Genomic DNA, 24,065 nt, shown 5'->3' with positions numbered 1-24,065 from the left:
CACTCCGGTGAATGATATCTGTGATCTGTCAAGTTGGGTGCCGTGCACAATCCTGATTTGATAGTCAGACGTGAGAGAATGAAGGAACATCTGGAAAAACCTCTGAAATGCCTTTTTCACTGCTGCTGTTACCGTGTGATCCAGAATCTCCGGAGAGGAAGGCCCCAAATCCTCGGCTTTGCCTGTTGCTTGGCAGCCGGGACGCGGTCGAAGCGCTCAGCAGAGATGGTGCTCGATGCCAAAGGGCTAGTCAGAGGCTCGAAGTTTTCGGACGGACTCAGAGTCAGCTGTGGTCGGGTGCTTCCAATGCATCGACGGTTATCGGTGCCTGGAGGTTTATGGCAGAGAGAGCTTCTCCCTTCTGCCGCCTGCTATCGGGACTATCGGGAGTCAATCGGAACTTTGAGGCTTTTTTTTACCGTTCCCATGGTCTGCTCTTTATCAAATTATGGTATTGCTTTGCACTGCTGTAACTATATGTTATAATTATGTGGTCTTGTCAGCGTTAGTCTTTGGCTTGTCTTGTTTTTTTTTGTGATATCACTCTGGAGGAACATTGTATCATTTCTTAATGCATGCATGCATTTCTAAATGACAATAAATGAGGACTGAGTGACCTCAATCTAAATAATACTAAATTAAATGAATGGAATAATCAAAATGCCAGAAACAACTCCAGGTCTACATCATGGTTGCATCTTGAAACCAGTAGAGGACACAGAAATTAATAAAGAATAAGAGGACAGAAAATAAGAGTAAACTGTAATAACGTAAAAGCAACCTGTTGGAGATTTAACTCATGCATTAAAAAAAACTTTTGAAGGACAAGTTTGTATCCCTTATAGACAGAAACTTAAGAGTGCGATGGGAATAAAAAAAAAGCAGTGAAATTAAACAAATACTTAACTTTCTTCACAGAGAAAACCTTGCCAGAAGTATCAGAAAGCACAGGTCTTGCAAGAACAAACAGAAGTACTAGAGGAGATGGATAAACAACCTACGTGCAAAAGATAACAGACTGTGCAAATACAAAGTAGTAGTAACAATAAAAATAAATAAATATCAAGAACATGAAATGAAGAGTCCTTAAAAGTGAGTCCATAGATCGTGGGAACAATTCAGTGTTGGGGAGGGTAATGTTGAGTAAGTTATCCCCTTTGGTTCAAGAGCTTGATGGTTGAGGGGTAATAACTGTTCGTCAACTTGTTGATGTGAGTCATCAGGCTCCTGTAGTTCCTTCCTGATGGTAGCAGCAAGAAGACAGCATGGCCCAGATGGTGAGGATCCTTGATGTAGGACATCGTTTTCATGCAACAATGCCCCTTGTAGATGTTCTCAATGGTGGGAAGGGCTTTACCTGTGATGAACTAGGCAATATTCATTTCTTTGGGAAGGGTCTTCCATTCAAGGGTATTGCTGTTTCCACAACAGATCATGATGCAATCAGTCAAAATACTGTGCACCACATATCTATAGAAGTTTGTCAAAGTTTTAGATGACATACCAAATCTTTGCAAACTTCTAAGGAAAGCAGAGGTGATGCTATGCTTTCACTGTAATGGCATTTACGTGCTGGACCCAGGTCAGGTCCTCTGAAATGATAAAGCTAAGGATTTCAAAGTTGCTGACCCTTTCCACCTCTAACTCTCCAATGAGAACTGGCTCATGGACCTGCGGTTTTCTCCTCCTAAGGTCAATACTCAGCTCTTTGGTCTTGCTGGCATTAAGTGAGAGGTTGTTGTTGTGGCACTACTCATGGTGGCTAAGTCAGTTGACCATAAGATTAAGTCCTAATCTTGAACTTGTCAAATTTAAATTAATACCTAGAATATTTGCTTTGACCCATTTTGATATATTGTTCTGAAATAGGCAACGTTCATCTTTCTGGAGTTATTTCAGTGCTGTGGTGGCTCCCGCATTTGATGCATCAGCAACAAACAGATAATAAATAGCTTTAAAAAGAAATGTAAATCAGTCAAGAAAGAAAATTAACGTCTATATCTATGTAACTGTCAAGAACCAAAGCTGCAAACCTGTGCTTGTTAACGCATAATTTCTCAGCAATATTTGAACATTTGTCAATGTGTTTATTACATTTTGGATGAGATATTAGTGAAAATACAGTCTGTGTTAACATCTTGTGTGTACACAGCATTTTCCCCAATTGCTTTTTAATACTGACTCTCTTACTTGAATCTGCTTTGGTGGAGTAAATTTAAATAGATGTGGATTTTGCTTTGGTATGGTAGTACACAGGAGTACAATAGCATTATGAGATACTGTCGTGCAGTGGTCACTTTATTGGATAAGCAGCCAGTCTGGACCATTGGTGAGCTCAAACCCCTTTCCAATAATAACCACAAAATTAAGGGTTGTCTTAAAAATCCATCTGGTTGACAAAGGAAGGAAATTGACCTTGTGCAACTCTAGAAAACTAATGTGTTTGATTCTTAGCAGTGTTCTCATGGGCAAAAAATTGCAGGCATCTCCAGTGGCGTCCACATTAACAAAAAAACTACGTTACCACGGCACAGGTGAACCTTTAAACTATTCTTCCACAGGAATATTGTGAAGTTCAAAACAGGAAGCTTGAATAATTTTGTATGTAAATTTGTCCTCTAGGTTTAGTAAACATACCAACTAAGCATGTTGTAAACTGAATGGGGCGGGGAGTGGGAGTGGGAGAGATAGAGGGGGTGGGGGGGGGTGAGGGAGAGGTCAAGGGGGAGTGGGAGATGAGAGAGAAAGAATGGGGGGGGAGACAGGGACAAAGGAAGGGGGAAAGATGAGAGACAGTTGAAATGAGGAGAGGGGAGGGAGGGCATGAGGGGACAAGAGAAGGGGAAGGGAGAGGTGGAAGGGGGTAGAGAGGGAGAGAAGGAACAGAGAGGGGGACAGAGGAGGAAGAGGGTGTTGAGGAGAGAGAAATGAGAGAAGAGGATGGGGTGAAGAGTGCTGTGGGAGGAAGAGATGGGGAAGAGGGGAAGGGGAGAGAGGGGTAAGAGGGGAGAGTGGGGAGAAGGGAGAATGGGGGAATTGGGGAGAGGGGACAGTGGGGAGAGGGAGGAGAGGGGTAGTGGAGAGTTTTGAGTAAGGGGGAGAGTGGGGCATAATGGGCAGTGAGAAGGGTAGGTGGAGAGGGGGTGAGAGGTGGGAAGTGGAAGGAGAGATGGAGTAATTTATGTAAGGAGCAGAATTTGAGATTGCATTAATTTCAAAAGGGATTCTTGGCCTGTAGATGGGAAGGTAAATTAATGCCTGATTATTTTTTTTCACTTTAACGTCTTATATTATTTATAAATACTTTAGAGTGTTTCGATTAACTTTTCTTTGCATTCATTTTTAAAAGCTTTGTGTTTTCTTTATTTGATAACAGATTTACCTGTCTCAGCATGTTTAAAAAGTTCCTTCTTTCACAAGGAGCAAAGCTCCGCCCCTAGATTTCCTTCTCTCGGGAGCTATGCCATGAAACTTGAGAATGCAGCGGAACTGGAAGATAGTATCTACACATTTGGACCAGGAAAATGCCCAAATGGGGGAGTGTGGGGGTGGGGGGATGTTGTGAGACACAGAATATGCATCATGGCCTGCTATGGAAACACCAATGCCCTTGTATGGAAATGCCTGTAAAAAGAAATGGAAACGGCCCAGTCCATCAGAGGGAAAGCCCTCCCCATCATTGAGCACATCTACTTGGAGCGCTGTCGCATGAAAGATAGTCCATCATCAAGGACTCCCACCATCCAGGTCATGCTCTCTTCTCACTGCTGCCATCAGTAAAAAGGAACAGGAGCCTCACGACCCACACCACCAGATTCAGGAACAGTTATTACCCCTCAATCATCAGGCTCCTGAACCAAAAGGGATAACTTCACTCACCCCATTACTGAACTGTTCCCACAACCTACGGTCGCACTTTCAACGACTCTTCATCTCACGTTCTCAATACTTATTGCATATTTATTTATTTTTAATTCTTTTTCTCAGCTCAAGCTAATAAAACCTGAGGTATGGGCACATTCGAGCATGCTCATTTCTCGATCCCTAGGAACTTTTGGACTATTCTAGTGGTGTTTAGCATTGTTGCTTTCTGGAGATTTACATAGATATTGCTGTGTAGGCCTATTTGTTTAATGCTATTGTGTAGTGACTTTGGGATGGTTCCAGTTGTAGCTATCACTATCGGGACAATGTATACCCTGTACATGTTCCAAAATCTTTGAATTTCCTCTTTCAATTCAACATATTTCTGGTGTTTTTCACTTACTGATTTCTATATGTTATGTATGTTTGGAATGGCTGAATCTATTAAGTAAATTGCTCTTGCTTGTATATCCTATAATATTTTATCCAGATTGTCCTATCTGTAATAATGGATAGGCCATAATATAATTTGTAGGATTTTGACTCTAAAACTTCATCAGGCTTGTATTTATAGGAAGGTATGGTGTCTTTTCTAAGTTTGTATTTTAACGCAAGGTGTTGGTGAATGATGTTCGCCAGTTGATGGTGCCTGTATAACTAATCATATTGGGATAAACTGTTGCAGGATCCTGTAACGTGTTGGATTGTTTCTGATTTCTCTTGATTTTTCTGCATTTGTCTTGAATTTGTTGGAGTTTTATTATGTATTTTGAAATATTTTGGTGTTAACCTGTATTGCCACAAGAAACCCGTCTGTTTCTGGCAAGAAGTCTCCAACTATCAGCCAGGCTTTCAAAGCTTCCTCGTCAACACCTGGTCTGGTCAGATCATGTGGTTGCCTTCCATGGAGGGTCATGTCCCTCCATTGGTTAACATTTTCTTCTATAGTGATAATTTCTTCACTTTTCTGGGTTGTGCTCTCATTTAAGTTTAGCGGTGTGTACTTCTCATCAGAATTGCATATGCTCATGTCAAGTGCTGAATCCTGTTTTCATTTTAAAAAATATATATCCTTAGAAGTCTTATCTGACTGTTGTGTAAATTTTTTAATGTCAGTTATTCCTCTTCCTCCTACTGTCCTAGGTAGTGCTAATCTAACTGTGTTTGAGTGTACACAGTGTTTTCTAAAATTTGTCGTTTAAGTTCCTATTTTTCTTTGCAAAGTTTCTAGCTCAGTTTCAGACCAAGATATTATACCAAAAGAATACATTAATAAGGGTATAGTGAAAGTGTTTATTGCCCTTGTTATATTTTTGCAGTTGAACTGTTTGGCAGATTTTCTTAAACCTTGAAGTAAATTCTGTCCAAAGTTTTCCCTTTATCACACTATGATCTATTTTCTTTGCTGGTTGGTATCCCAGATGCTTTTATATTTCATATTCATCCATCAGTTGTATTGTATCCTGCTGCTCGGGTTTATATTCTACTAGCTCCATTGCACCTTTCCTTATGTTTAATGTTCTGCACTTAGCTGCTGCAAAGCTTATATCTACATTTTTAGAAAATAGTTCTACCATTTGAATTAATTGCTTTAGCTTTTATTGATGAAGGAGTGTCCAACTTCAGATTGTCCATGTATAATTTGTTTGGTTGTTTCTGACTTGACACCCAATTTTTGTCCGGTTCTGTGAATTAGAGAGCGGGTTTAAAGTTAGACAAAGCCATAGGGGGCTTAGTGGCATCCTGGCAAATGCTTCGGTTTATTTGGATATCAGTGGTTGTTCTGTTTCAGTTGTTAATAGATTGGTGTACTATAATCACCCTATGCTTCATCAGATTTCACCGTATTGGATGTAGTTTATATATTAACCTGCAGTGCGGGACAGGATCAAATGCTTTTTTATAGTCAATTTTACACATTATATTTTTTTCCAGCTCAAGCTGGTAAAACCTGAGGTACAGGTAGAGCCAAGCACACTCATTTCTCAATTGCTAGGAACTTCTGGACTATTCTATTATGATTATTATTACCTGTTTTTGCATTTTCACAGTTTTGGGTTTTTTTGCACATTGGTTGTTGTCTGTCCTGTAGGGTGTGGTCTTTCATTGATTCTACTGTATTTCTTGTAGTTAGCGTATTTGCCCGCAAGAAAGTGAATTTCAGGGCTGTATAGGGTGACATATATGCACTTTGATAATAAATTTACTTTGAACTTGGATTCTAGACAGCAGGTCCAATCCAGTAGGATCAGACTTGGAAATATGGCTGTGATCCCACAGTTGTTAGATGTAGACACTTATCCATTCAACAGTAGCTTCAGCATACATCTTTGTGGTTCACCTTCCATCAAGGGCAGGAGGGGATGGGAAGTGAATGAAGCCACATCCACATCCTGTTAGCAAATAAAATTCTAAACACACACAGTAGGTGTTAGAAAACACATTGCAAGCTCACTGCCCTCAAAACAGGAAAAATATAACAGGCTGACATGGTAGAGTGAGATGGGGCATGTGCAGTTTACATGTTATGGAGAAGTTTGAGGTGTCTTAAAAATCACCTTAAAAATGATTAACTATTACACTAAGTTCAAGAATGCCTACAGTGTTATTCCATGCCCATACTTCGGAAAGTTGATCAACTGGCTGTATTCTACTCCAAGTATAGGCAGAGACTGAAAACTGCAATACTGGTAACAAGGACCAAAAAGGTATGGACCAGGGACACACAGGAGCGCCTACAGGACTTCTTTGAATCAGGTGGACTGGACTGTGTTCAGGGAATCATCTTCAACCCTGGATAAGTACGCCACAATTGTCACCAACCATTAAAACCTGTGTGGATGAGTGCGTGCCTTCAAAAACTTGCTGTACATTCCCAATCAAAAACCATGGATGAACCAGAAGGTTCATAGTCTGCTGAGGGCTAGATCTGTGGTATTTAAGTCTGGCGATCCAGGTCTGTACAATAAAACCAGGTACGACTTGTGGAAGACCGTTTCAAGAGCCAAGAAACAATTCGGGGAGAGGTTGGAAGCAACATTGGATGCATGTCAATTCTGGCAGGGTTTGCAGTCCATTACTTTCTACAAAGTGAAACCTAATAGCATGGATAGCAGTGATGCTTCCCTACCAGACGAGCTCAACACCTTTTATGCTTCCTTTGAAAGGGAGAATAAAACCACAGCTATGAAGACCCCTGCAGCATCCGATGACCCCGTGATCTGTCTCGGCTGTCTTTCAAGAGGGTGAACCCTTGCAAGGCAGCAGGGCCAGATGGAGTACCTGGTAAGGCTCTGAAAACTCGTGCCAACCAACTGGTGGGAGTATTCAAAGACATTTTAAATCTCTCACTGTTATAGTCGGAAGTTCTCACCTGCCTCAAAAGGGCAACAATTATACCAGTGCCTAAGAGCAGGGTGAGCTGCCTGAATGACTGTCGCCCGGTAGCACTCACATCTACAGTGATGAAATGCTTTGAGCAGTTGGTCCTGACTAGACTGAACTCCTGCCTCAGCAAGGACCTGGAGCCACTGCAATTTGCCTACCACCACAATAGGCCTGCAACAAACACAATCTCAGTAGCTCTCCATGCAGCCTTGGATCACCTGGGCAATGCAAATACCTATGTCAGGATGCTGTTTATTGACTATCGCTCAGCATTTACCACCATCATTCCTACAGTCCTGATTGAGAAGCATACAAGAGCAAGATACACCAGTTAGCTGAGTGGTGTCGCAGCAACAATCTTGCCCTCAATGTCAGCAAAACCAATCAGCTGATTGTGGATTTCAGGAAGGGCAAGATAAGGGAACACAAACCAATTCTCAGAGGGATCAGAAGTGGAGAGAGTTAGCAATTTCAAGTTCCTGGAAGCCAAGACAGTAGCTATACTTCATCAGGAATTTGAGGAGACTTGGTTTGTCAACTAGAACACTCGAAAATATCTACAAATGTACCATGGAGAGCATTCTGACTGGCTGCATTACCCTCTGCTAATGGGGGGGGGGGTTTACTGCACAAGATTGAAATAAGTTGCAGAAGCTTGTAAAATTAGGCAGCTCTATCATAGGTACTAGCCTCCACAGTATCCAAGACATCTTCAAGGAGCAGTGCCTTCAGAAGGTGGTGACCATCATTAAGAACCCCCACCACCCAGGGCATGCCCTCTTCACACTGTTATCATCAGGAAGGAGGTGCAGAGGCCTGAAGGCACACACTCGGTGATTCAGAAACAGATTCTCCCCCTCTGCCATCTGATTTTTAAATGGACATTGAACCCATGAACACTACCTCACCACTTTTTTTATTTCTGTTATTTGCACTATTTATTTTACCTTAGCTATTTAATAGACATATATACTTAATGTAACTCAGGTTTTTTCCCTCTATATTTATTTATCATGTATGTTATTGTACAGCTGCTGTAAAATTAACACATTTCACGACATATGCCAGTGAGCAACAGGTAAAAGAAATGGGTAGAGATTGACCTGTTCTCCCTCCATATTAGCCTTGTTGGAATTTTTTTTAAAATCAGTAATGAGATCTCAACACTTACTGGAGGATCGGGAAAGCATGTTGTGTAGCAGCATGCCAGTAGAAAATGCAACGTTCAAATAAGAAGGGAAATACAGTAGTTATGCTGGCTATTCTCCCCCCATAAATGGGGAAAATTTATGAATGAATTTTTTTTAAACTTACCATGATGAATTCAAAGACAAATCTTCCTTCAACTGAGAAGACTATTTTCAACTTGGCTTATCTGTACAACTCTCTTCAAAATCATAATATTGTATTAAGCCACATATACTGGAGCCAATAAATCTTGTCCACTTCTCAGTTTCATCTCTCTAATGCACTGCATTGTGCTTTCCAATGAAATATTACATTATTATTTTATCTGGCATCCAGTACATGCAAATGATCCAACAATATCCAAATATTGAATGAAGGTTTGGCAAATTAAAATGCTAGAAATAATCAGCAGGCTGAACAGCATCTGTTGAAAGGGAGAACGATGAAATATTATCAACCTAAAATATTAGCCGTTTATCTGTCGATGGTTGCTGAATGACCTGCTGAGTATTCCCTACGTTTTATGATTTATTTCAAGTTCTTAGCATCTGCAGTGTTTTGCTTTTCCATTGATTGCACTGCTAATTAACATGATTACCCAAGACCAATTTAAGTTATTTCTAAATCTCACCAATGATTTAAAATGTGCTGACTGACCAACTAGATTTCCACCATTTACTATTTTTATTTCAGGCAGTGAATAAAGTAGTCCAGACATTGACTTGGGCAATTTATTTGTAAAATCAGATTGCCAGAATTTTGTACATCAGATGAGACCTCACCATTATGTCAGTATGGTGCATACTGAGCTCCATATTTTAGTATAACCGTAGTAGTAGTAGTCATACTTTATTGATCCCGGGGGAACTTGGTTTTCGTTACAGTTGCACCATAAATAATAAATAGTAATAGAACCATAAATAGTTAAATAGTAGTGCAACCATATCTACAGCCTACCGTTCATGGAGGTTAGATGTTAATTAAGAGGTGCCAAGCTTCTAATTAAAAAAAGTTACAGCAGTGGAGCAACTAGTCAAACAGAAAATGGCACAAGTACACAGCGTACCACATAGTCTCCTGATAACCTACATGTACTGGTGTCAACTAATTACAGCTAGTGCTGCTTTAACAACCAAGTTCCAACATTTAAGCATCTTATTTCATGCAGGAATTCTAGTTGTCCTTGGTCTCTATTACTGATATAACATCCCTAATGTTGTCCTGTTACAGTGTATGTCTTTATCCATTATTAAGATTTGCTTAAAAGACACATTTGATTCAGACCATTCGGTATCTAGTTCACTCCTAAATTTAAACATTAAGCAGATCTAACTGCATTTAGTAAAAAAAAATCTACACATCTGTTCTTCCTGCTGCTGTATTTTGATTGTACTGAAATTATGTTCAGTTCCCCCATTGCAGATTCTCATATCCAATTTGATCATGTGGATGAATTCTTGCTACATAAATCTTACTATTATTGTGTGATTGGATGGTTCTTAGGATTGTTTCCACATTGTATGCCAGCTGTTATATTTTCTCTGCTATTTCCTTTGCTATAAAAGTGATGATGGGATGTCGGATGTGGGGTTCACGGGAAAGACCATCATTTGTTGTCGACCTCTAAATGCTCTGAAGTGTGGAGGTCACGTGGGTGGTATGGAATCCCTATCTATGGGTAACCCCACTTCACAGCCATTCTGATAACTGAAATTCACCCCACAGAATTCGCAAGTCACAAACCAGAAATTTAAGACAGGAATAAAGCTTTTTCTCTTTGAATTTATTTTTTAAAAATGTAAATAAATGCTTATTCCTAACTTTTATGTCACATTGCATGCGTGAATGATGTGGCTTTGTATTATGAAAAATCATGATACAGGCTATTTTCTAAGAACACAAAACTCCATCATGTTGGGGGGGGTGTGGTGGGGGGGTCACCCACAGACCAGGTCAGGGCAGCAGCTTTCCTTCTCTTTAGGGTACAAATGAATCAGATGTGTTGGTAACAGTAATCCAACAGTTTAATCATTAACATTATGAGGCTAGCTTAAAGCGGGGTGGGTATGGTAGTATGGAGATTAGCATAATTCTGTACAGCAGGGGTCCCCAACCTTTTTCGCACTGCGGACCGGCCGACCGGGCGGGGGGGGGGGGGGGGGGGGGAGGGGGGCTGTCAACGGACAAGAGTAGCAGTCAAATACGCTGGGTTTTCCCCGAGAAAGACTACGATGACCATGAACCCTTGCACGGGCACCAGTGCGCATGCGTGTACGATTTTTTTCTACAATCGTTTTTGGTGATTCTGTTCGGGGGGGGTGTTAATCACGACCGGAGTATAGATGATAATTAGCTAATACACTCAATTTCGTTTCTAAAAGGGTTTATCTAATGAATTTAATATTAAACACACAGCGTATATTTTCCTCGCACGAATATAGTGATAAGTCAATTATCGGGGAGGACAGGAAGCTTGAAGTAAATGTTGAACGAACTTCCAGTAGAAGTGGTAGAGGCAGGTTCGATATTATCATTTAAAGAAAAATTGGATAGGTATATGGACAGGAAAGGAATGGTGGGTTATGGGCTGAGTGCAGGTCGGTGGGACTAGGTGAGAGTAGCGTTCAGCACGGACTAGAAGGGCAGAGATGGCCTGTTTCTGTGCTGTAAGTGTTATAAGTCAATAGCATCATAACATTTTAAGTAACGATTGGATATTAAACACACAGCGCATATTTTCCCCGTATGAACATATAAAATCATTGCAACACACCAATATCGCTGAATCAGCGGGAGCCCTGGGCTTGTTTTCCTGCAACAAGACGGTCCTATCGAGGGGTGATGGGAGACAGCGATACTCGAAGGAGGTTCCTAACGTCCAGTCTATTCCGCAATTTAGTTTTCGTTGCATTCATTGCAAAGATATGTTGGAAATGGAAGCAACGTTTTCAGTGCTTTCGTGGCTATCTCAGGATATTTAGCCTTGACTTTGATCCATAATGCCGGCAGAGATGTTATGTCAAACATACTTATCAGCCCGCGTCATTTGCAAGCTCGAGGAGTTGATCTTCTTCCCGCGCTGACATGGATGACTCGCGGGTAATGACCTCGCGTGCGTAATGGCTCAACAGTGGGCGTGACAAGGAGTGAGGAAAGGTGCAGCTGACTCCTATCGCCAAATCATACCGTTTCCTCGCGGCCTGGTAGAGCATGCTCTGCGGCCCGGTACTGGTCCACGGCCCGGTGGTTGGGGACCGCTGCTGTACAGCACCAACTGAAAGGTCACAATTCAATTCCTGCTGCTGCCTATTGGGAGTCTGTTCATTCTCCCTGTGACCGTGTGGTATTTTCCTCTGGGTGCTCCGGTTTCCTCCCACATTCCAAGCACACAGGAGTTAGGCTTGGGCATGCTTTACGTTGGCACCAGCAAGATGTTAACACTTGTGGACCATCCCCAACACATCATGGACTGCATTGGTCGTCGATGCAACAACGCGTTTCATTGCATGTTCAATGTACATGTGACAAATAAGGCCAATCTTTAATCTCTTCCAGTTGTATTTATTTGAATTTAAATTCCCCAGCTCCCGTGGTGGCACTTAAACCCCCATGTTGCAAATCAACATTGTTGAATCCAGTGGCTAGTTCAGTACCTTATTCTTTATGTGAGAAATCGTTTTGCAACATTTAGTGAGATTCATGTTTATTTTCCTTTATTCATTTCCCACTTCCATGTGACATAGGTGGCCTATTGGCCTGTCAAATCCATGCTTGCTCACAAGCAATCTCATTTCCTTTTTAACTAACATTGCAACCTTTACTCCTCAGGTGCCCATGAAATTTTACCACGTGACTACACCACAGGTAAATTAGAATGGCCAATTAACATAGCAATATCACATATTTGGAATTTGGGAAGTAACCATACCATTGGAAGGAAATTCATGTGGTCACAAGGAGAAAGTGCAAACTGCACTGGAGGTATGAGTTGTGTCACTGTGTTACACTCTATCCCCTTTTAGTTTATTGCATTCAATCTCCGAAATTCACTTACAAATTGTGGGCTTACTTACAATTTTAATTCTGCTCCAGGTGGCCTGGTGAAGTCTGGAATCCAGTAGCTGATTTATGGCCTAATCGGGGCGTATCAGCTAAGTACTACATGCTGCACCAATCTGTTTTACTTCATAGAACACTTTCTGGTTCCAAAAGAAGTGATCAATGTCATCATTTACAAAGTTTGGAACACAGTACAATATTATATTTGATGCAGATGTTCATTTATCCTCAACAAGTACAGTGCTCTTGAAGGGACTTGGAATATAATGTTACATATAATTTGGACGGTCACCCTATGAATGTGAGACACATTACCAATTTCTGCCAAAATGCAGTAGATTCTAAATTAGAAATGCGAGTCTGATAAATTACCTCCTACTTCTTAATCTCAGTCCATTCAAGAAATGGCATGACCTTTGAACATACAAAAGGCATGTTCACAAGTAAATTCTGGGCTGAAAATGTAGCTGCACCACAAATAGGAAATTTAAACATCCCACCTCAATATCATCCCCAGAAGGATTGTGCTCTGGCTGCCTTCCATCAGACTTTGGTGCTGTGCCAGTGACTTCCTCCAGTGAGTCCTGAAATTCTGGCGCTGTTCTTCGTCCATATCGTTTTCCATCCTTGACATACTTTGGCTGTACCTCAGCGGAATCTGCAAGCACACAATACAGCTTCACCATCCCAAACCAAATCTCACTATTACAAGTTTTCACTAAAGTCCATGCTTATCCAGATCAATCTCTATTCTGGCCTGAAAGCTATCAATATTCAGTGTAACCACAACAGTTGGACAAAGTCGAACCCTATTCGAAATGCAAGTACAAACTTTGCAATGGATTGTAATGATAAAGACTTGAATAGGGTGAGAAGGGAAACCATCTCCATCCAGCCTTGATGGGCCTTAAATCAAAAAATATGATTGAAAATGCAAATATTGCTAATTGTATGATCTGCACCTCCAGACTTTACCTCAAAGTAACCAGCCTTTTGGGCTATCCACAATACTGTATAGTGAATGTTCCATCGAAACGTCCATTCTTTGAGTAAAAGCTGTATCAGAAGCAAAAGCCTACAACTTGGCATTTTATTGGCTAGATGTTCAGCTGAAGGCACAGTTTATTCATGCGAGTTTGCAAACCATCATCTAAAACTAGAGCAGCTACATTATATGCCGGGAAGATTGATTGTTGGAATACAAGCAATACTGTTATTTCCAATTTATTACCTAGCGTCATAGAACAGTACAGCACAGAAACAGATCCTTCAACACATTTAGACTGTGCCAAACTATTATTCTGACTACCCCCATTGACCTGCAGCTGGACCACCCCCCGCCCCCCATACCCTTACCATCCATGTACCTATCTAAATTTCTCTTAAGTTGAAATCAAATCCACATCCACCAATTTTGCTGGCAGCTTATTCCATACACTCACCACCCTTTGAGGGAAGAAATACCACCTCATATTCCCCTCAAGTATTTCACCTTTCACCCTTAACCCATGACCTCTAGTTCTAGTTTCACCCAACCTCAATGGAAAAAGCCTGCTTGCATTTACCCAATCTATACCCTTCATAATTTTATATACCTCAATCAAACATAACTTCATCCTCCTATGCTCCAGAGAATAAAGTTGTGACCTACTCAACCATTCCCTGTAACCCAGATCCTCAAGCCCTGGCTACATCCTTGTAAATTTTCTCTGTACTCTTTCAATCTTACTGACTGGTGATCTTAACTGCACATAATACTCAAAATCAGGCCTTGCCAATGTCTTATACCAATCTTGGAATCATCCACAAATTTGCTGATCTAATTTATCACATTATCATCCAGATTGTTGATGTAAATGACAAACAACAATAGACCCAGCACCAGTTCCTACAGCACTCCACTAGTCACAGGTTTCCAGTCAGAGAGTGACCATTGAAGGATAGCTAATGTTATTTTGTTGTTTAAGAAAGGTTCCGCTCTCTGGCTTCTCCTGTGAAGCCAATGTATAATCCAATTTACTATGTCATCTTGAATACCAAGTGCAGAATTTTCTTGATCAACCTGCCATGCAGAACCTTATTGAAGGCCTTGCTAAAGTTGATGTAAACAACATTCCTGGCAACTTCCTCGAAAAACAAAAGATTGGTTATACATGACCTACCAGACACAAAGCCATGCTGACTATCCCTAATCAGTCTCTTTCTATCCAAATACTTATATAACCAGTCCCTTAGAATACCTTCCAATAACTTACCCACTATTAATGTCAGGCTCACCAGCCTATAATTATTTTAGAAACTTTCTTAAACAACAAAATAATATTAGCTATCTTTCAAACCTCAGCATTTCACCCATGCCCAAGGGCTTTTTAAAATATCCGTGCTAGAACTCCTGTAATTTCTTCACTAGGTTCTGATAGGATCTGAGGAAACACCTTGTCAGGTCCTGGGGATTTATCCATCCTAATTTGCCTCAAGATAGCAAATAAACCCTCCTCTGTAATCTGTAAATGGTGTATGACTTCACTGCTGCTTTGCCTCATTTCTATAGGCTGTCTCTCATGTACGTAAATACAGATGTTAAAAAAATACATTTCAGATCTCTCCCCTTCTCTATCGGCTCCATGCACAGATGATCACTCTGGCCTACTTCTGTTAGATCTCTGATCTAAATACAGGTTGTGCAGAGAACTCATTTTGCGTGACCAATCTATTGTTAGTTTCAATTATACAGGGAATTGTTGAGAGCTTCAGTCATATGGAGCATTGGTGAGGCGCATTTGGAATAATGTAAACAGGATTGCTCTCTTATTTAAAAAAGGATGTTAATATATTGTAAACAGTTCTGGGGATGTTAACAGATATAGACAGGTTGTCATTTGAAGAAAGGTGAGACAGGTTTAGCTTCTTTCTGCTGATGTTTAGAAAAGTGAAAGAGAGATTTGGTTAAACAAACAGTAAATTCTGAGGGGTCTAGAAGAATGTGGATGAACCTGGAATGAGATGTCAACATTTAAAAACAAGCGTCATGCATTTAATACAAGATGAAGACTTTGGAACTCTCTTCCTCAAAGTGACAGATGAGTCTTTAAACATTCCCAAGACACAAGTAGGTAATTACTGATAAGAGAGTGAAAGGTGAACATGGGTTCACAAGAATATATGGTAACCATGACAAATGTAGGTAACGTTGAATATTTTACTCCATTTCCTGGCCGGCAGCCATCCAGGTTAAGAGGTCAGTGGCTGTCAAGAAGGAAAACTCTCACTGGAAAGTTACTGTCAGTTGTTGGAGAAAAGGTTGAGACATTCAGGATGGGGATGGTGTTTGATCATTCAACGAAAGGTTGACGGGGGAGTGGATATATAAGGCTGTTCTGATGTCCCACAAGCAGTACCAGATAGTTCGATACTCTTCTGTTGAAACATAGTGACTCATGTCTCTACAGTTGCTAGCTTTCCCCGAACACTGGGAAAACAAGGCTGTAGCTTACCCCAAACTTTGGACATTGTTATTATTTCTGAAAATCTGAAAACTGTGACAGGCTGCAAAGGAAGCCCAGATTATTAAAGTTATTAGCTCATATGACCATAAACTGCAAGACAATGCAATATTCTGTAGGTTAACGGGATGGAGCGGTCAAAGCATAACCCACCCCGCCATTTCTACAGCCAATGCTTAGGAATACTCTTTTTGTTAAATGTATTATGTAAATGCAAGCAACTTAAAAACTTAGGGGGAATAAAAGGGGCATCTGAAGTGCTGCGTTCTCCAGTCTAAACCTGCAAACATTCACAATTCTTAAGAAAGGTGGTGCAACAGTTAGTCCTGCTGCCTCATGCTCCAGGAACCTGGGGTTCACCCTGACTTCAGGTACTTTCAATCACCGTGGAGTCTGCACCTTCTCCCTGGGACCACCTGTGTTCTGCTAGGTGCATCTCTCACATCCCAAAGATGAGATGGTGGTCAAATGCTGCTGTAAATTAGTCAAAGTTCAAATAAATTTATTATCAAAGTACATACATGTTACCACATACAACCCTGAGAATGATTTTCTTGTGGGCATACTCAATAAATCCATAATAGAACAATAACCACCATGGAATCAATGAAAGACCACACCAACTTGGGCTTTCAACCAGTGTTCAAAAGATAACAAATTGTTCAAATACAAAATAAATAAATAAACAAACAAGCAATCAATAAATATTGAGAACATGAGATGAAGAGTCCTTGAAAATGAGTCCATGAAAGTGAGTCCATAGGCTGTGGGAACATTTCAATGATGGAGCAAGTGAAGTTTAGTGAAGTTCTCCCCTTTGGCTCAAGAGCCTGATGGTTGAGGAGTAATAATATTCCTGAACCTGGCGGCATGAATCCTAAGGCTCCCATACTTTCTTCCTGATGACAGCAGTGAGAAGAGAGTATGGCCTGGGTGGTGAGGGTCCTTGATAATGGATGCTGCTTTCCTGCAACAATGTTTCATGCAGATGTGCTCATGACAGACTGGCCATATCCACTACTTTTTGTAGGATTTTCCATTCAAGAGTTTAATGAATCAAAATGAAAAATGGTGAAAAACGATATCGTATCCATTACATAGGTGCCGTGGACAATTCTGATTTGATGGAGACGGACGTGAAAGCACAGAGGAACATCTGGAGAAATTTCTGAAAAGCTCATTCGCTGCTGTCGATACTGCGCGGTCAGGAATCTTCCGGAGGGAAGGCCTCAAAATCCCCGGCTTTGCCTAGTGTTGGCGACCGAGATTGAGGTCGAATCATTCGGACAGAGATGGTGCTCAGTACTCGGTGTCTGAGAGCTGATTCGGAGGCTCGAAGTTTTCGGATGACTCTGAGACAGACTGTGGTCAGGCATGGCAGGAAGAGTTTTCTTCCTTCTCCCGTCTGCGTGAGATGTGGGACATTCGAGAGACTTTGAACTTTTTACTGTGCTCATGGACTTCTTCATCAAGTTATGATATTGTTGCACTGTTGTAACTATATGTTATAATTATGTGGTTCTGTCAGTTTTTTCAGTCTTGGTCTGTCCTGTGTTTTGTGATATCACACCGGAGGAAATATTGTATCATTTCTTAATGCATGCATTACTAAATGACGATAAAAGAGGACTGCGTGTCTTCATAATCTAAAAAAAAAATGTCAATCTACTTTTGGGACACTAACTTACAGAGGAAGAGGAGAGAACAGGAACTTTGGTGCTGCTCAGATGACAGTCCGCTGGGACTTGGGGCAAATGATCTTCTTCTGTGTTGCCCCAACTAAGAACTAGCAACTTCATGACTTTGTATGGCTTATCTGCTGGTTTGGTTGTTTAAGGGAGAAACACAGCTCTGATGTCAGACAATTGATTCCAAGTTAAAATTTCTGATGGACATAACGTGTGGAACTAGAAGTGGAACTGGTGCACTATCATAAACTATCTCATACTGATATTTATTAAAAAATGTTCCATGGAAGACATGATTGCACACAGGAAGGAAGACGATATGATCGAACATACTACAAAAATGTAGCTTCCTAAAAAAAGAGGAAGAGGGAGGAAAACATTTATGCCTTGCATAAACGTCAATGAGGTGTAAATAAAATACTGAAATATTGCAAGTAAAATGAAGTTACTGTTGTAAACACAAAAGATTTGGCAGGTGTTAGAAATCCTGCAACACAGACAAAATGCTGGAAGCACTCAGCAGGTCAGACAGGTTTGGAGGGGAATAAACAGTCAACATTTTGGGCTAAGACTCTTCATCAGAAAAGGAAGGGGGAAGAAACCAGAATACGAAGGTGGGGGTGGGGGGGGGAGAAAAAGGGAAGGAATACAAGTGGCAGGAGATAGGTAAAACCAGGTGAGGGGGAAGGTGGGTGAGTGAAGGAGGAGAAAAAAGAAAGCAGCCAAAAGGTGATAAATAGAAAATGCTGAAGAAGTAATCTGACAGGAGAGGAGAGTGGACCATGGGAGAAAGGGAAGGAGGAGAGACACCAGATGAAAGTGATGGGTAGGTGACTAGAAAAGTGGAGCCATAATGGGTAATGGAAAAACTGAGAAGAGGGGGAGAGGGGAGAAATTATTGGAAGTTAGAGAAATTGATATTCATGCCTTCAGGTTGAGGCTACCCAGAAGAAAGTGCTGTTCCTCCAACTTGAGAGTGACCTCATCATGGCAATAGGGGAGGCGATGTACCATTATGTCGGAATTGGAATGGGAATAGGGGGAAAACCTGCCTCTTGTGATGGACTGAATGAAGGTGCTTGACAAAGCGGTCCACTAATCCACATTGGATCTCACTATTGAATTTACATAAGCCATCATAAATGAAATTAGAATGGGACAAATAATAAAACATGCCAAAATATTAGAGACATTTCATACATTTCAATTGCAGTGAAGCCTAACATCAGTTTCAGAACACCTTCTTAGATCACATAGACTGTTAACACAAAATTATAAATCTTATTTCCCTGTACTGATTATTTTCTGAGTTTTTAAAACATATTGTTCTTTAAACATTATGAATTATTTTAGGCCAGCATGGAGGCTCTCATCACTATGACAATTCTCTGTTCAAGTTAATTTGAAACAGAACACATTGTTTGCCTAATTTCGACCACACACATGCACTTCCCCAAAATAGATCTGTTTTTTCTATTAAATAGTGAATTTAGGAAGAGGTTGGTTTTGCAAACCTTTGGATTCCCTAGACAAAAACAAGTGTACTACTCAAGTTTAGTTTGCTTTTTTAGTAGGATAATATACTGACTCTGCTGCTGCTTATACTATGATACAAAAGAGATTCAAACTGAACTATTTAGATTACCTTGTGTGTAGCTTAGAAGGGAATGTAAACACGTGAAGTGGTGCAAAGTGGAAGAGGAAGATAGAAAACATGATGTCTCGTTGAGATAGAAAATCCCATTGCCTGCAGTAGCTACTGGACATGGCAGGCTATTTTACAGAGAGCAGGGTTATCAAATTACTGGAAGTTGACACTTATTCAATGGTACTTCTTTTACTGATACTCAAAGAGAGAGAACAAATATAGTTCTATAAAAGTAATCCAAAATGTTTTACTTTAGTGCTTTCAAATTAGCTTGAGTCATTCTAATCTGCAATTTAATCTAAAACCTCCGATAGAAAGTGCATTTATTTTCCTATTTAAATTCCAGAAGATTACAAGAGGACTCAGGTTATATACAGTGAGCCATATAATAAGTAATAGTTATGTCTTCTCTTCCCTCCCCCCCCCCACTTGCTCCCTGATCTGCTGCGTGACTAGAATTTTCTGTTTCATTTCAGATTTTAGCATCTGCAGCACTTTGTGCTCGAATCAGAGTAACAAGAACTTGAGTATTGTGGCCTTGTCAAACCAAAGTCAATGGTTGGGCAAGGCTCTGTACTTAAATGGCTCTTGAGTGTAGAAATACTTGATAAACAAGATCGAAGTCAGAGAATATACCAAACGCTCAAGATAGGGGTTCCAACCTTTTTCATGCCATGAACCACTCCCATTAAGCAAGGGGTCCTTGGACTCCAGGTTGGGAAACCTTGCTCTAAGACATACTTTCGCTTCTTAATTAACTGCTATAGGAAGGCAACAAAGCCAATAAAGTGTATATGGGCTGTATGCTTTAATAGCTATTCCCATAATCGGATCTGGGCCGTACCCTCCAAATATCCGGACCTGCCTCTTGGTTTTTTTTTTGCACTACCTTACTTCCCATTTTTCTATTTTCTATTTATGATTTATAATTCAAATTGTTAGTATTTACTAATTTTAACTATTTTTAATATTCTTAATAGTTAATATTTGTAATCCAGGAAGTGGGAAGCGCAGAATCAAATATCGCTGTGATGATTATACGTCCTAGTACCAATTGTTTGGCGACAAAGTATAAAGTATAAGTTATTGTTTAATTACCAGACAACAGCTGGCAAAACACCCGAGTTATACTGTCTGTACCACCGAGGAACTGCATTAAGTCAGCTAACAAGCACTATGAAGTTAAAACCAAGTGACATATTTTATACTGTAACATGCTGGTAATTCAGGAATTTTTAAATACAAGTGAAATAATAATTCAAATGTTTGACAAGATTAATATAGTGTGCCCTAGAAGACCTGTATCTCAAGCGATTACAAAAGGCAGGGGTAAAGAGACAGCAAAGCAAGACACCTGTGGTTACTTGTGCAATTTCTGTTAGATCTGAAGGGGTGTGGGGTAGAGTTATTCATGTCTCATCTAATAATTTGTTCACAGGCCCAATACTGAAGAGTTACAAACAAATCTTCAGCAGGAATTGGTCTCACTTGCAAATACAGTAGATTCCGGTTAGTTGGGCCATCGGTTAATTGGGGCAGCCGTTAATTTGGGACAAATCTTAAAGAACAAAAATTCAATTGAGAAAATAGCTGGGATTCCCTTTGTTTATCTCAAACACTGTTCCGCTTAATCGGGACTGGAGACTGTTACAGAACAGCTTCTACCTGGAGTTCAATTTTCAAATAGTGTCAGTTGTGTGTGCTTGTGTTCAAAATTAAGCAGTGATGTTTGTCACTGAAAGTTTGTGAGAAATAAGCAGAAAAGACAATTTGGAACTGTTTTTGATCAATGTTTCAAGCATTCACGTTTGGAGATGCCAGAACAATCTAGGAATAAAAATGAAACAATTTAATTCCTTGAACAAATTAGAAACTACGCAGAATCTGAAGGTATTGACAATCATCTTGAATGTTACAATGATGTCTGTGCTGATTTGTTCATTTTTAGTCAATCAAAAAAACATGGCAGATAAATTCCTCTGTTGGTAACTATTGGGAACTAGTACGGTGTTTCAGTATTGTAGTATGATAGTGTTGTAACTTGTTCTGGATTTGATTCAAGTACATAAATTGTTACTCATTTAAGTGGTAGTTTGTCTTTTCTATACCTTTTCAACTATTTCCATGAAACTTTGGCTAATCAGGACAGCCACTTAATTGAGCCAAAATGTACTGGTCCCAACGTGTCCCAATTAACTGGAATCCACTGTACTTGAGTCAAATTTGATACAAAATTATCCCTTTCCAATTTCATTGTCACTCACGGCAAGGAATATCTAGACAATTTAAATTAGACTTTGTTAGGAGCCAAAATAGATCAGGCTTAAAAATAGTGGAGAATTACTTCAAGCCACTCTCAATTTCTATGAACAACTAGCCAGCAATGGGAAATATGCAAGTGTGAAATGGATGAGTCACTGTGCGTGCTGACAGCTCATAAGGGTAGCCTTCAAATGGACAAAGATGAAGCTGATGAAAGAAAGGCACCCAAAGGGAATAATGCAGATGTACAAAATGTATAAAAAGTAAACAGACAAAGATTAGAAAGAGTAAGAGGAAATATAAATAAAATAACAAAAGTAAACTAACTTTTTTATAAGCACAACATTGATTAAAGGGAATAGGGAAATAATTAAATCACTGTTAACTTATACAGTTAGATAAATCACTGGAGATGATAAATAATCTTAGTATTTACACTTGCAGGTAAAATTAAATATTCAAAAGGAAACAATTTAAAGAGAATGTTACCAAAAACGGTAATGTCACCAGGCCAAGATGGTAAAATATTGGAAAGAATCTCTATCAGGTCTGTGGGAGTAGAGCAGGGGACAGGAGTCATGAAAGATATTGTAGACTTCACCAAGGATAAGGAGGAAGCGCATGTTGGGTATGGGATATTGTAATCAAACAAGTCACTTAAGATCTATAGGAGATTTAGGAAATGAAAAGAAACCTTCTGGGATAATAGGAACATTGGGAAAGTTTGTAAAATGGTCAACTTAGGAGTCGTACAAACTACAAAGGAATGATGAGAAAATTGGTCAATAGTGGAGGTGGTTTAAAGGTCACATGAGCAGAAACAGATAAGGGAAGTGTTAAGATTACAGGACATAGTTAGCTGGAGTAGAGATGAGCAAATGTAGTTTGTAATATAGCTTTAGTGCAGGACAGCTAATCATGAGATAAGCAGAGTCACAACAGAAGGACCACACATTTGCAGGGAGAATGGGGGTGATGTCTGTCTGGTAAAGGAAGGCAAGATCCCACTTTCAGGCAATTGGACGCAACCCCTCGGAGTTAAAACAAACCAAGTTCAAATAGTACAAAGAAAAGTGGATTATTGATGAAATTCTGAAATCTGCATATAGTTACATGAATATCGTTACTTTTCATGTAACACAGTCATCGGAAAGAGGGGGCTTCACTCGGTTCTACTGCTCGAATAGAAAAGCCAGCAGTGGGTTGCCACAATGAAAAAGAGCTTTGACCAGTAACCAGTTGGCATTTGGTGTTGATTAACAAGAGCAAATTAAAGGAAGTTAGGGGCAAGCACAATGGCTGTAGTCTGTGTGGACAGAGTCAGGGTGATCTTGAATCTTTAGCTCTTCGAGGCTTCAGTAAAGAGAAAGCAAAGGAAAGAAAAGCACAAGGTTATTTTTTTCTGCCTTTCTTTATACCTGCTCAGCTGGGGCAGTAGAGATGCCAGGCAGGATAGTGGAATGTTCCTCTTGTGGGAAGGAGGAAGGTAGGGACACCTGATGACTACAACTGTGAGACGTGCATCCAGCTGCAGTTTCTAACAATCCGCGTTAAGGAGTTGAAGCTGGAACTGGATGAACTCCGGAACATTCGGGAGGCTGAGTGGATGATAGACCGGACATGTAGAGAGGTAGTTACACCCAAGATGCAGGACACAGGAGTATGTTCACTTAAGACGGAGGTTTGAAGATTCTCGATCTATGAGGTCATGAAGGCATACAGTGAGAAGACAGGAGATTGGGGCTGAGGGGAAAACTGAATCAGCCATGATGAAATGATAGAGCAGACTTGATGGGCCAAATAGCTTAATTCTGCTCCTACATTTTATGGTCTTATTGTAAACTGCTGGAAGTTTTTTGGATTGGTGGAGTACCTCTGAGCTTGCTCTCTCCAGTGCTCCCCAGCCTTTATTCCAGGGCAGGAGAAATCTGGATCTATAGGGTGTGTGTTTGAGTTGAGAAGGGAGAAATATGAGAAATCTGAGGGGTAAGCTTTTCTTCAGAAGGTGGTATATGTATGAAATGATTAGCCAGAGGATTTAGTTGAGACAGATACTATTACAATGTTTCAAGGGCATTAGGACAAGTACTTGGATAGGGAAGGAGCAGAGCAGAGGTTCCCTTCCTGGGGTCTACAGACTTCTTCTTTAATGATATTGGTCCAGTTATTAAAAAAAAAGGTTGGGAACCCTGGAGTAGAGGGATTTGGGCCACATGCGCATAAACAGGATTAGTGTACATAGGCATTTATGGCCAGCATGGACAAAGTGGTGTCTATTTCTGTGTTATGCATTTCTACAATGCTATGTTAGGAAAGAACTGGCAGAGCCCCCTAACGAAACTTTTACAAAGTCTCTGAAAAACACCAACAGAAGCAAAGGATCATAGAATTTGTTTCCTGGATACAGGTGGTTAAGTGCGGGAAAATACTTTAATGTTCAAAAGAGCTGAAAAAGCTCTGCAAAAT

At 40.3% G+C, this 24,065-nt stretch overlaps 1 protein-coding gene across 4 annotated transcripts in view; it reads right to left on the bottom strand.

The window, feature by feature from the left end:
• The window catches only part of nin (ninein (GSK3B interacting protein)), a 157,737-nt gene that overhangs the window by 86,895 nt on the left and 46,777 nt on the right, over positions 1 to 24,065 (bottom strand). For all 4 annotated transcript variants that reach the window (XR_011887335.1, XM_072269274.1, XM_072269285.1 and 1 more), the window contains exon 4: positions 12,999 to 13,156. Coding sequence is in view for 3 of the 4 variants with exons in the window: in XM_072269274.1 (XP_072125375.1) it covers positions 12,999 to 13,156 (158 nt within the window). In the remaining variant the exon portion in view is untranslated. The remainder of the gene's footprint in view (positions 1 to 12,998; positions 13,157 to 24,065) is intronic.

Source organism: Mobula birostris, chromosome 1, assembly GCF_030028105.1.
Source record: "Mobula birostris isolate sMobBir1 chromosome 1, sMobBir1.hap1, whole genome shotgun sequence".
Classification (NCBI taxonomy): Eukaryota; Metazoa; Chordata; class Chondrichthyes; order Myliobatiformes; family Myliobatidae; genus Mobula; species Mobula birostris.
Note: the sequence above shows the minus strand (reverse complement) of the source record. Positions and strands in the feature narration are given on the sequence as shown.